This window comes from Lissotriton helveticus, chromosome 10 (genome assembly GCF_964261635.1).
Source record: "Lissotriton helveticus chromosome 10, aLisHel1.1, whole genome shotgun sequence".
NCBI lineage: Eukaryota > Metazoa > Chordata > Amphibia > Caudata > Salamandridae > Lissotriton > Lissotriton helveticus.
This window is the reverse complement of record NC_136071.1, coordinates 169,633,574-169,646,503: the sequence shown is the minus strand read 5'-3', so window position 1 is coordinate 169,646,503 and position 12,930 is coordinate 169,633,574. Positions and strand designations below refer to the sequence as shown.

Below are 12,930 nucleotides of genomic sequence, written 5' to 3'. Positions count from 1 at the left end.
ACCCTGCCCCCTTACTCACTGACTCCGCCTCCTCTGCATGCAGCCTCACAGTTCCCATACTTTTTTAATGCACTTCTACCGCGCTTGTAGTCTAGTGCCTATAATTTACAGCAATGCCTATGATTCTACCCATCACCAACGTCTGAGACATCAAGTTGCGAAGCTCTGCTCCTCTGTTACACAACTCGTATTAGAGCTAAAACACCTGGCTCGAGTTACACAGATCTAACATCTGAGACAACAAAAACACTCCTTGTATTGCGTTGACACGGGCAGCCACGGCACACAAAACCTTTTGTTTCCAAACCACAAAGAGGCAATGGCGTTGTTAGTGCTTGTTGCAAGACATAGTCACAGTGCGGAAATGACTTGTCAAAGATTCTATTTCCTGAAAATGAGGAGGCTGGCGGTATGACGACACAGACTACGAAATCTCTGGCAGGACCATTCGTATAGGCTCTAAAATACAAACTTTCAAAGTATCTACTGTGTAATGGACGGCATTGCATGTCTTAATACTGTATACTCACTTATTGATGTTTAGCTGCAGACGACTTGCACAGGATTAAGTATTTGTATACGACACACGTTATAGCATTTATGACATCATACCGTAGCCTACCCCTAAGGCTGAAACACAGCAGAGGGGATGTAATTCAGACAGACTAATAGGTAGGCGCCACTCTGGTACAGCCAATCGAGAGGTGTGCGGTGCAACACTTACAGATACAGTAGGGTCAACAAGACGGCAAGCAGAGTCCATGTTTCTTTCGAGAAATTCGGAAGAAAGTCCATGTCTTCCTGTGCGTCTGTCTTGCTCGGCAGGCGCGAGGGGTCTTGTAATCAATCGTACACCACTTCTTCGGTTGATGTTTTCCCACTCTCTCACACTGTTTACAAACGGTACGGGGCGTCGGAAACTGAGCTCTGTCTGGTTAGTCCTGATCACGTGACCAGACATTACAGCCCACGTCCATCCTTACTCGCTCTCCGTGCACACTGCGTTGTAATCTGTTTTTAATGGTAACGAGGCCGACTGTAACGTTAAATCCTCGTTATTAATTTCTTCCCAGGCCCGCACTTCAACACACAAGAATGTCATTTTTTTCAAGGTAAAGATATACAAACAAGCAATGGCAAAGCCAATAGGTCTCGCCTGGTGCAGAGAAAGAATATTGAGGAAGAAATATCGAATTGCACAAATATCGTGGGTCAGGAATTTCGACAGAAAAATCCTCGCTGTCAAGGATATCGATTTTAGGAAAGTCATATCGATTTAAAAAATATCGAAGTGTTTAATATCGTGTGTAAAAATATAGTTGTTAAAAATGTCGATTGTTTATTAATGTTATGTATTTTAGTATATATTTTATATGTGTTTGATGTTTGCTTTTTGTATAAGTATTGTTTGTATTTTTGTTATATGTGTTAACATTTTAGTAGTTACTCATTTTGAAAAAATTTAATATTGCGTTATTAGTTCCGTAGCGGGTTGTGGGTTTATAGGGAAATAGGGTGGAAAGTGATTTAATGATATAACATTTATTGATTATTTATAATAGTTATTAATTTTTTGATTGAATTTTGCGTTTTTAGTTCTGTAGCGAGTTGCAGGTTTATAGGGGAATAGGGCGGGAAGTAATTTAATTATATAACATTTATTGAATATTTATAGTAGTTATTAATTTTCTTTGTTGAAATTTGCGTTTTTAGTTCTGTAGCAGGTTGTGGGGTTATAGGGGAATAGGGTGGGAAGTAATTTAATTATATAAAAAGTATTGAATCATTTTTATTTATTAATACTTGTTTAATTGAGATGTTTTAGTGTTAAATGTGTAAATTAATTTATTAATAAATGTTTACCAATTAGTTGTTAATTAATTTTAATTAATTATTAGTAATTAATTATGGTAATGGTGTAATTAATTTTAGGATGTGTTGTGGTGTTTATAGATGTAATTATATAACATTTATTGATTATTTTTAGTAGTTATTAATTAATTGAATTTAGCGTTTTTAGTTCCATAGCGGGTGGCAGGTTTATAGGGGGATATGGCGGGAAGTAATTTAATTATATAACATTTATTGAATATTTATAGTAGTTATTAATTTTCTTTGTTGAAATTTGCGTTTTTTATTCTGTAGCAGGTTGTGGGTTTATGAGGGAATAGGGTGGGAAGTCATTTAATTATATAAAATGTATTGAATCATTTTTATTTATTAATATTTGTTTAATTGTGATGTTATGGTGTTAAATGTGTAAATTAATTTATTAATAATTGTTTACTAATTAGTTGTTAATTAATTAATTAGTAATTAATTATGGTAATGGTGTAATTAACTTTAGGTGTGTTGTGGTGTTTATAGGTTTAAATGGTGTGAAGGGTGGGAAGTAATTTATTTTTAATTGATGAATTATTAATTAGTTGCTAATTAGTTTTAATTAATTAATTAGTAACTAATTATGGTAATTGTGTAATTAATTTGAGGTGTTTGCTGTGGTGTTTATAGGTGTAAGCGGTGAGAAGTAATTTATTTTTTATTGATGAATTATTAATTAGCTGATAATTAATTTAAATTAATTATATAAGAATTAATTATGGCAATTGTGTAAATATTTCTGGTGTTTGTTGTGGTGTTATAGGTATACATGGTGTGAAGGGTGGGAAGTCATTTATTTTTTATTGATGAATTATTAAATATTTGTTAATTAATTTAAATTAATTATTTAGTAAATGTAAATGTGGGTGTACTTGTAAAGCGCACGGCGACTCCATGGAGTATCCTGGCGCTGAAGACCGCTGGGGAACCAGTCCTGGTTTTCCCTGTGAGATGGTCCCTTTCTGGGTATCTCCAAGGTGAAACCAGGCATCCCCGGCGTCTGTGGGGGGCCGTTGTAGAGATGAGGCAAGCTTAATGCCCAGAGTTGCCGAGTGTGTTCCCTGGTTAGAGTAGGCACCGAGGCGAGAATTATCGAGTCTGTTTTGACCCTGATCCAGGGCCCTGCCGCATAGGGAATCGAACCCTGGTCCCAGGCCGTTCTCTGCTTACGGGTCTGCCGCCTCTAACCAGTGAGCCACACCACTCCACACTAGTAATTAATGATAATTGTGTAATTAAATGTAGGTGTGTGTTGTGGATATTATAGTGTTAGAGAATGTGTACTCGATTAATGTTTATTATCTTTTTTTTAATTCATTATTAGCTATGTTAAATATGGAAATAAATTACACAAAACATGTTGATGTCTTTTTTTATTGGTGTGGTGTTATAGGGTAGGAAATAAAATAAATACATTTATGTTTTAAAACATTTGTTTTTGTGAATATTTGCTTCTTTTAAATAAATATTGTTTATAAACGTATTTAATATTTTTTATATCATATTTGTACCTTTTTGTTATATGTAATTAACATTATAATAAGTGGTCTTTTTATATGTTTAATATAATTAATTTTATATTTTAAAAATATGTTTTAATTATTTTTAAGATTATTTAATTGTTTTAAATTGTTTGAATGTCATTAGTAATTTTTGTTTCTCTGCTATCCAATACTTTCTCTACTATTGCTCTCACTAGAGTGGGAGTAGTAATTTTTACCCCTCCGCTATCCAACATTTTCTCTACTGTTGCGCTCATTGGAGTGGGAATAGTAATTTTTACCCCTCCGCTATCCAATACTTTCCCTACTGTTGCACTCACTGGAGTGGGAATAGTAATTTTCACCCTTCTGTTATCCAGCACTTTCCCTACTGTTGCACTCACTGGAGTGAGAATAGTAATGTTTACCCTTCCGCTATCCAGCACTTTCTCTACTGTCGCACTCACTGGAGTGGGAATAGTAATTTTTTCCCATATGCTATCCAATACTTTCCCTACTGTTGCACTCACTGGAGAGGGAACAGTAATTTTAACCCTCCATTTTCCAACACTTGCTCTACTGTTGCACTCTTTGAAGTGGGAATAGTAATGTTTACCCCTCTGCTATCTAACACTTTCCCTACTGTTGCACTCACTGGAGTGGGATTAGTAATTTTTCCCCTCCGCTATCCAACACTTTCCCTACTCTTGCACTCACTGGAGTTGGAATAGTAATGTTTACCCCTACGCTATCCAACATTTTCCCAACTGTTGCACTCACTGGGGTTGGAATAGTAAATGTAATTCTTCTACTATCCAACATTTACCCTACTTTTGCACTCAATGGAGTGGGAATAGTAAATTTTGGGAAACATCCTTTACAACGAAACTTTTACAACGCAGTGCTTTTACAACGCAGGTTTTACAACGAAAACCATTACAACGCATTGCGCTGGGGGGCGCTCTAGGATAGGGAATAGATTTAATTTACTATCCAACACCTTCCCTAGTGTCCACGGGGACTGGAGTTGGAATAGTAAATTAAACTATTCACTATCCAGCACCCCAAAGCGCTATGAGTTGTAAAGGTTTGCGTTGTAAAAACTGCGTTGTAACAGCATGCGTGGTAAAAGCATGCGTTGTAACGTCATACATCCGTAAATTTTACCCCTCCGCTATCTAACACTCTCCCTACTGTTGCACTCTTTGGAGTGGGAATAGTATTTTTTACCCTTCCGCTATCCAACACTTTCCCTACCGTTGTACTCATTGCAGTTGGAATAGTACATTTAATTATTTTGCTATCCAACATTTTCCCTACTGTTATATTTATTGTATTGCGAAATGTATGTTTTAATTTTGTTTTAATAGTTTAATGTTTTATTTATTTTATAGAATGATTTTTAAAAATTTTAAATTATTTATATATGTATATATTTCATGTTTATATAATTTAAAAGTTTAAATATTTAATAAAGATAATAGTTAATAAATAAATGATTTTAAAGTAAATATATGTATATATATATAAATTATTATGTTTGCATGTTTATATTTTTTTAAATTACATTTAATTTTTATATTTAGTTAAAATGTATATTAAATGTACTTTATTTTGTTAAAGATAATGATAATATATTTAATATATATTATTTATTTATATTTTGAAATCAATATTTTTTACATCTATATTTTTAACTTCGATATTTTTTATTCAATATTTTTGTACTTACCTGTTTAAGTATAGGGAGTCGATATTTTTACAATCAATATTTTTTTCTCAATATTTTTACCATCAATGTTTTTTAGCATCAATATTCTATCAGTGAACCGTCTTGCCTAAACATGAGCTATTGGTTTTGGCAATAGGTTTTTGGAATGTTGTACACTAGTGTGGCTGCTGTTCAGCATGGCTAAAAGTTAGTGGTGTAGTGTGTCCTAGAGTGGAGTGGGGAAAGTAAAGTGTTGTAGACTGGATTTATAGTAGTAGCGTGTTGTAGAGTGGAGTAAGGGGAGTAGAGTTGTCGAGTTGAGTAGAGTTCAGTAGCAGAGAGTGTCGTAGAGTGTAGTGTCATAGAGTGCAGTGTTGTAGAGTAGAGTGGAGTGGGATGGAAAAGGGTGAAGTGGGATGGAGTGGATTGAGGTAGGGGATGGATTGGATTGGAGTAGATTAGGGTGGAATGGATTGGGGTAGAGTGGATTGATTGAGTGGGGTAGGGTACATTGGAGTGGGTGGACTGGATGGAGTATATTGGAGTGGGGTGGATTGAAATGGGGTGATGTGGATTGGATTGGGGTGGATTGGAGGTGGTGGATTAGATCGGTTTGGGGTGGGGTGGGGTGGATTGGATTCAGTGTGGTGAATTCGATTAGAGTAGGGTGGTTTGAAGTGGGGTGGATTTGAGTGGAGGGGAGGGAAGTGGATTGGGCTGGACTAGTGGGGTGGATTGGAGTGGGTAGAATGGACTGGAGTGGGGAGCCGTGGGGTGGACTGAAGTATGGTGGGCTGGATGAATTGGATTGAGTCGGGTGGACTGAACTGAGGTGGAGTGGATTTTATTGGGTAGAGTGAGATAGATTGGAGTAGAGAGATGTGGATTGGACTGCAGTGGAGTGTATTGGGGTGGGGTGAATTGGATTGAGGTTCAGTGGTTTTCGGGACCGGACTCCATTTTGTTTTGCGTTACTCGAGACGCCATTTTATGTTGCCCTCACGTAGGCCGTGGAAGTAAACGAACGAATAAAGTTGCATGGGCTTTGTTGTTCACGTACATATTAACATGGCCTTTTCGATTTGCGAGTGAACTGCAAGATGCTGACCCCGTCACCTGAAACTGACCCTTTCCCGAAGCCAATTTCTCAAGCTGATCGTTGTCTGAGTTTCTCAATCACTGTTCAGGATATCGTTAATCTTTAGTTTCTTGCACATATCTTATCCTATTCAACATCTGAATTGCTCCTTTCCTTATGTCTTTCCATTACATGGGTAGTGCTTTCAATTATGGGTTTGTCCGGCTCGTGGTAATCGAATTTGGGACAGTCCTAATAATTAACTTGTGGGTTGGTACGATGTAAAGTGAGCTTTTTGGAATGTAATAATGTATGTGAAATGTACTTGATTGGTCAGAATTTGCCGCAGTGGGTGTGAATTTGTAATGGGATGAAAATGTCAATATAAGGTGATGTCTTGCTCTACAAAAATTGAGCAGTTTCCTGAGTTGTACACCGTGTTGTATCGCTTGGTTTACTGTTACTAGCTGCAGCTAATAAATTTGATCTTTGACGCCACCTAGAAGTATTCCGTGTCTCTGTAGTCCAAGACAGGTGAATCCGAAGACTTCGGGTGTGTCCCTGGCACCGCTGGGTTTTAAGAAAACCCGGTTCTTCAGTTGGCGCACACGTGGGGCGACATCAAGCGGTACCGGTCCAAGCCCAAGGATCGTGAGGAGCCACGTGAGAAAAATCTGGAGGAAGGCCGCCACTTCATTGACCCCTGTATGTCGACGTGGACTGAAGGTATTTGCTGCGAGGCTTCCCGCTTTCCGACGGCTACGAAGGACTGCTGCCCTGACTGTCGCCCTGTCTTGGACCCTCGATTGATTCTTTGTAGAGCGAAATGATAGACGGTCTTCTGGTGGCGTGACAGATATTTGGTTAAGTATAAGTGGGTCGCTCCCACGACTTTGTTTTGGTTCTTGGTTTTGATTCGGATGTTGCAATAGCCGAAGCCGAGGGGCTCATATATTTGCGAGTGTATCGATAGTTGATAACCCCTTGAAGTTTGAAGCTAGATTAGTGAGCTATAAGATGCCTGGTCTTAGCAAAATTAGGAAATGGTTTAGTTGTGGTTGCAACAGGGATTCCCGATTGGAGGATTTGTGTCCGATACCTCCGGTTGGAACTCCAACTTATGAGCTCTATTCAAAACACGGAGTGGGTCCTATCACTTATAATGAAGTGTGGGTCCGCTATACTAGGAAAGATGGTGTCTTACGATGGCCCCAACATGGTAGTTTCGAATTAAATATTTTAGACAATCTGGAAGTTGCGCTATTTAAGAAGAAAGGCCGGCCGGCAATGTTTTTTTTTTTTTTTTTTTTGAAAACCTTTATTGTACAGAAAGAGCTCACAAATACGGGCCTACAACCCACCGGGCTGGCCACCACAGAGCCGAATGTCAGGAGCAATGCACAGAGTATCACAGTATATAAAGGCAAAGAAACAGGAGAAATAACAAGCATCTTAGAGCAATCACAGGAGATAAGAATTAGAAAGGTAGTTTTCTTATTTTTAAAGGACGGGTTAGGGAGTACAGGAGTATGGCGGGCCGAGAGACAAACCAAAGGGGTGGGGCCGCGGCGGGCAGCAATACAATGATCGTAAAAAACACAGGAGAAACAAATACGAAATAGGCATACCAATAAGCACCGGTCAAAACAACAGACATGAGGAAAGGCCTCCGCACACATCGTCCAATGCCCGCCCACCGCAGCTACCACCTGTCCCACCGAACATCACAGAAAAGGACCCAAATACAAGAACAATAGGAAGCGGTTCCCCAATAAAAGAAAAGAACCCCGCATAAGGGGGGGGAGGGGGAAAGGAAGGGGGAAGAAGGAAAGGAAGGGACTCTCATCCATACACCCGCCCCCGGGCGACGAGACAGGAAAACAATAACCCGGTACAAAACAGACATTAAAAATATAGAAAACACACCCCGCAAATCAGAATCATCGTGATACCGGAAAAATACCCCAGAAAGACACCAGGGGGACAGACGACGAGACAGAGCCCCGAAAGAAGGGATACACAAGGGCCATAGAACCAAAAAGGGAGAAGGAAGGAGGAAAAAGATCCCCCAAAAACAGCAACAGACCCCCCCACCCACCCCACAAGCCCACCCTACACCCCTGCAGAAGGCTACGGCCAACCCCCCAGCAGCGTGCCTGTCGCCCTAAATAGACCGGCCGGCAATGTTTGACTCTTTCCGTCTCTGGTGAAAGGAAGCCAAACAGCAAGAAATTAAGCAAGCAAAAAGAGATAGGAATGATAAGAATATGTCAGTACTACAAGCTGCTAGGCAGTTTAAGGAAGACGGAGATGAGCGTGCGAGTGAAGTCTCAGATAGACAGCGTTGCATGGCCATAGATAAATGTTATCCGGCCTTGCCGTCTTCTCCTCCGAAAGTGATTGAAGACCTTGAGAAAGATCCTTTGATCTCTCATTTACTGAGATTGCCACCTCCTTATGTGCAGGGTGCTACTGCGCCTCCATTACCCCCGGTTGTTCCACCCTTTGTTGTTCAACCTCCTGCTGTTGTTCAGCCACCTGGTGCTCCACAGATGGTTCTACCTCCTACTGAGCAACCCACTCTAGGGTCGCAAGCTTTGCTTCCAGCTTTGCCTCAAACTCCTTTGCCTTCTGTTTCTGCATCTCAGACTCCTACTGTTCTTGTTCCCACTTTGTCTCAAGATTTTAATTTTCCTGTTTTTACGCCTACTTCTTCTCCTTCTGCTCGAAAACGAATGACCGAAACTGTTGCTAATCTGTTGTCTCCGTTGTTTGGGTCATTGAATATGACCCCTGTTTCGGAACGTAAGCAGAGTCGTAGTCAGCTTCCCAGTTCCGAGGAACGGGCAGTGTTGGATTTATTGGCTCGTAGATGGATTATAAATGCTTCCAGGTATACTTTGCCTGCGGTTATGGATGTTTTCTTTCAATGGGAGCCGCCTAAGCAAAGGTATGTTTTTGATGTAATGTGTACTTTTCTGCGTCAAGAATGGGAAGATAATGAGCTGGGTCCGATTCCGCAGGATGTGCTCGATGTTCAGTTAGAGTTTGCTAAAGGGACAATAGTAGAATCTGATGTTACAGATGCCATAGAGATGATACTTGCTTTCAGATCTAGGTTACCGCCTCAGACGTTGTACGAACCTGATTCCTCCGTTCGGAGAAAAGTGAAGCAGTATCCCATGAGAGAAGTTTCTCCTGTATGGAGAGAGGCCGTTGCTGCTAATGTTAATCTGGGTATTCAAGCTGCAGAGGCTCATTTTCAGCGTGTATGGGTACTTGTTCCTTGGAAGAGAGCAGAGGTCTTGGCTATTAAGCAGACCTTACCTGACCCTCGTAAGAATCCTGCTGGTTATTATAAAGAATTGTCTCAGACAGTAGATGCGTGTATTCTGAATTTAGCTGACATAGATATTTTGATGGGTAATGTAGTCTCTCAACCTTTGTGGGCGAAGATTCGTCATGAGAATCATGCGCAAGAATTAGGAGATACGTGGGCGAATATTGTTGCAGCAGATGGTCGACAGGTGGGAGGTGCCAAACCTGAACCCTTAGTTGCAGAATTACCTGATAGAATTATCAATTTGATGAAAACGATGATGCCTCCTTTACGAGTGAATTGGGATAAGTTAGCACCATGTAAGCAGAAGAAAGACGAGAGTGTATCTGATTTCTTCACTAGGTTTGAGGAAACGTTTCTCGATCATAGTGGTCAGGATATGAGTACGGAAGGTGGTCAAAGGTTGTTTGTGGACAAATTTGTCTTTAATTTGCTTCCCGAACTTTCTAATAAGTTGAAGGACTCCGAGAGTTCATGGACTGTTTGTTCGTCGGCCCAGATATTGGCTACTGCACAATATTACGAGAATGGGGATAAAGATGAGAAGGATAAAGCGGAGAAGAAAACTAAAGATCTAAAGATGAACGTTCTTTTGCAGCAAGCTTATCCGCCTCGTACGAATCAGCCTCAGTTTCAGCAACCTCCACAGTTTCAGAGATTGCTACAGAAGCCTGAGCCTTATGCGCAGCGATTCTTTTCTGGTCCTAATCAGTGTGCTTATTGCAGAGAGGAAGGTCATTTCAAGAATAGTTGCCCGGCTTTGCTACAGCGTGCGAATGGTGTATCTGGTCAGAGAGGTCGTGGTGGTTTCCAGCAAGCTCCTAGAGGTAGGGGACGTGGTGTGTTTCCCCAAAATGAGCGTTCCTCTTCCTTACAGAATTCTGCGAATTATTTTGATAGACAAAATGTTCCGAGTTGTCAGTCTGCCCAGTACTATGTTGAGGATTACTGTGTTGAAGGTGAGTGTGTTGGTTATAATGATAACTAGGATAGCCAAGGACAAAGTGAGGGAGTAGTGTCAGTTCCAGTAGACCAGAGTGGACCTTATGTTGCGGAGAGTACATCAGGTGTGGTAGAACCTTTTCTTTTGGATACTGGTGCGATGAAGAGTTCTATTATGCACTCTAAACTTCCTGGTGCACCTTTGTCTGGCTTGACCAATGTTTCAGTAGGATTTTCAGGCGCCCCAGTTCGTAATCCGGTTTCTAGTCCTTTGTCCTTGTCTATTGGTCCTTGTGAATTGGAAGCTCCACTTATTCTAACGACTGGTTGTGGTGAGAAACTGTTGGGTTTAGACTTACTGAAAAGATTGCATGCAACATTACATTGTTCTCCTTCGGGAGTACACCTTACTTTAGGTAAGAGAGTGATTTCTCCAATGTATTTGTCTAAAGATTGTCTTCCACTGGAATTGCGTGCGCTTCCTGATACACTTTGGGCAAATGATGTTGGCCTTTTGCAAATTCCAGTCAGAGAAAAATCCCTGGGTAAAACACTGTCGTGGAGATGCACTGTGTTTTCGAACCCTATCGGTCTAGGCATTCATACATTCTTTCTCCTGTAGTTACAGGCCAGTCACTCCCAGTACTAGTAAATAGTTAATTTCCACACTAAAATTGAACGTTCACAATCTTTTAATAAAAAATATAAAATATACACAGAATAACTTTAAAATTTCAAAGAAAGATCTTTGAACAAATACAATAAAGAAACAGAAATTCATAAAAATTAATAAGAGTTCATTATAAACAATTAGACAAGTACTGTATCATTTATCAAACTTAATACACCAGAAACATAAACATATTAAACAAGCATTTACAATGCAATAGGTCTCGCAGCATTAAAGTTTGAGTTATTGACATTGTGTATGACAATGCCAATATTTTTTAACTTTTGCAAATGTGACACCTATAGCATTTCTATTGCAATTTGTGTTGTATTTACGTGACTTAGATGTATTGATACATCCTGTTGGTCATGTAGAAATATATCTTCAAAGGCACTGGCAGTAACATCTCTAAAACTAGAATAATGAAGAGTCAACTATCAGCCAGGTTACCCAGCCAATAAGGTAAATAAATGATATCCAGTTGTATTTGTATTTCTGACATTTTTGTAAAGTGAGTTAAGGTCTCAGATAAGATAGGTGTGGTATTTAAACAAGGTATGAGTATTTATAATCAAGTAATACTTTTGAAGTCGAAAAAGTATCCAACCTGAATGCTGGTTATTGTTCTGCTACACTGAGTCCATAAAGTGCTCCACTGATGCAGATAGCTATCTGTCATTGGGCCGGATCTAACAGCATTGTGGCAGGAGTTTCTGAAAATACAGCAACATCCTCTCAGTGCAGTTGTAGATAGTACGTCAGATTATGGCTCTGGCTTGTTATTGAGTTCTGCAGTTCCTTTTCCTGTCCTAAAATGTAATTCCGCATGGCTGAATTACATGCAAGAAGAACTTGAAAGCAAGGATTCCGAAATCTTCTGTGGACTGTCAGGAGCATTTAAATAGGTCACTCGTGAGTGCCCAGAAGCCAATGTGTAGCAAGATGGAGATGACACTTCCGTGTTGCAGTGTTTGGGTGAACTCGTTTCATGCTTTCACTAGGCAGAAGGAAGAATGAGCAGCTGATGTCAAGGACATGACCTGCAGGTTTATGAAGAGATCCAAGGTTGGGCGTGGCTTGGCAGCCGATGGAAGGAGACGCGTGAGCGCCGAGCCCTGCAGCAGCCTCCCCATTAATCCTGGTATTTCTTGTCCTGTACACCCTTGAGCCCTGATTTCGCCCGCGCCTCCTCCCGCACACCTGGGGGCCCGAACGGAGAAGGTGGGAGCGGATCCCCGGCTGCGCGGTACCAGCGCCGCGCCGGGAATCTGGTGAGCGGCGCCGGCCATCTTGCGGCCTGGGTGGTGGGCCGCATCCCCGGCCTCGAGTAGCTGGAGGGCCGAGCTTCGGTGCTGCCTGGCCGGCCGCCGGCTGCTGTGGGGGCCGGTGCCCTGAACTTTCGCGCTCGCCGCGGCGGCGGAGCCCGAACCGCCTTGCCAAGGTGTGCCCACAGAGGCGCGGCGGGGACGCCTGCAGCGGTACGGACCAGTGGAGACCCTCGGCCCTGGGGGACCGGCGGCGCGCCAGACCCGGAACGCGAGATTGGGGTAGGGCTTGCCCCTGCGCGGCCTGCTGGAATTGCGACTGACCGGCGCTGACCCCTGGCCACTAGTTATTGGGAGACCCCGCCGTGTGCCAGCTGCGGAGTGCAGGCTTGAGGTGAGGCCTAGCCCTGCGCCACTTACCGGCGTGAGAACGGACCGGCGCTGGCCCTGGCTGCGTGTCGGCGGGGGGCCTGGTTGGGCGCCATCTGCGGATCCTGGGATCGAGGTCAGGCCAGACCCTGCGCAGCCTGCCAAGGGGTGGACGGACCGGCGCTGACCCCGG

The 12,930-nt window shown here is 41.7% G+C and overlaps 1 protein-coding gene across 1 annotated transcript in view; it reads right to left on the bottom strand.

Moving 5' to 3' along the window:
- Positions 1 to 942, bottom strand: part of LOC144786065 (cytochrome P450 3A29-like) — a 168,512-nt gene extending 167,570 nt beyond the window's left edge. Inside the window, exon 1 of the mRNA XM_078665010.1 lies at positions 725 to 942. Coding sequence (XP_078521136.1) covers positions 725 to 795 — 71 coding nt within the window. The 5' untranslated portion in view covers positions 796 to 942. The remainder of the gene's footprint in view (positions 1 to 724) is intronic.
- Between the last annotated feature and the right edge of the window lie 11,988 nt (positions 943 to 12,930).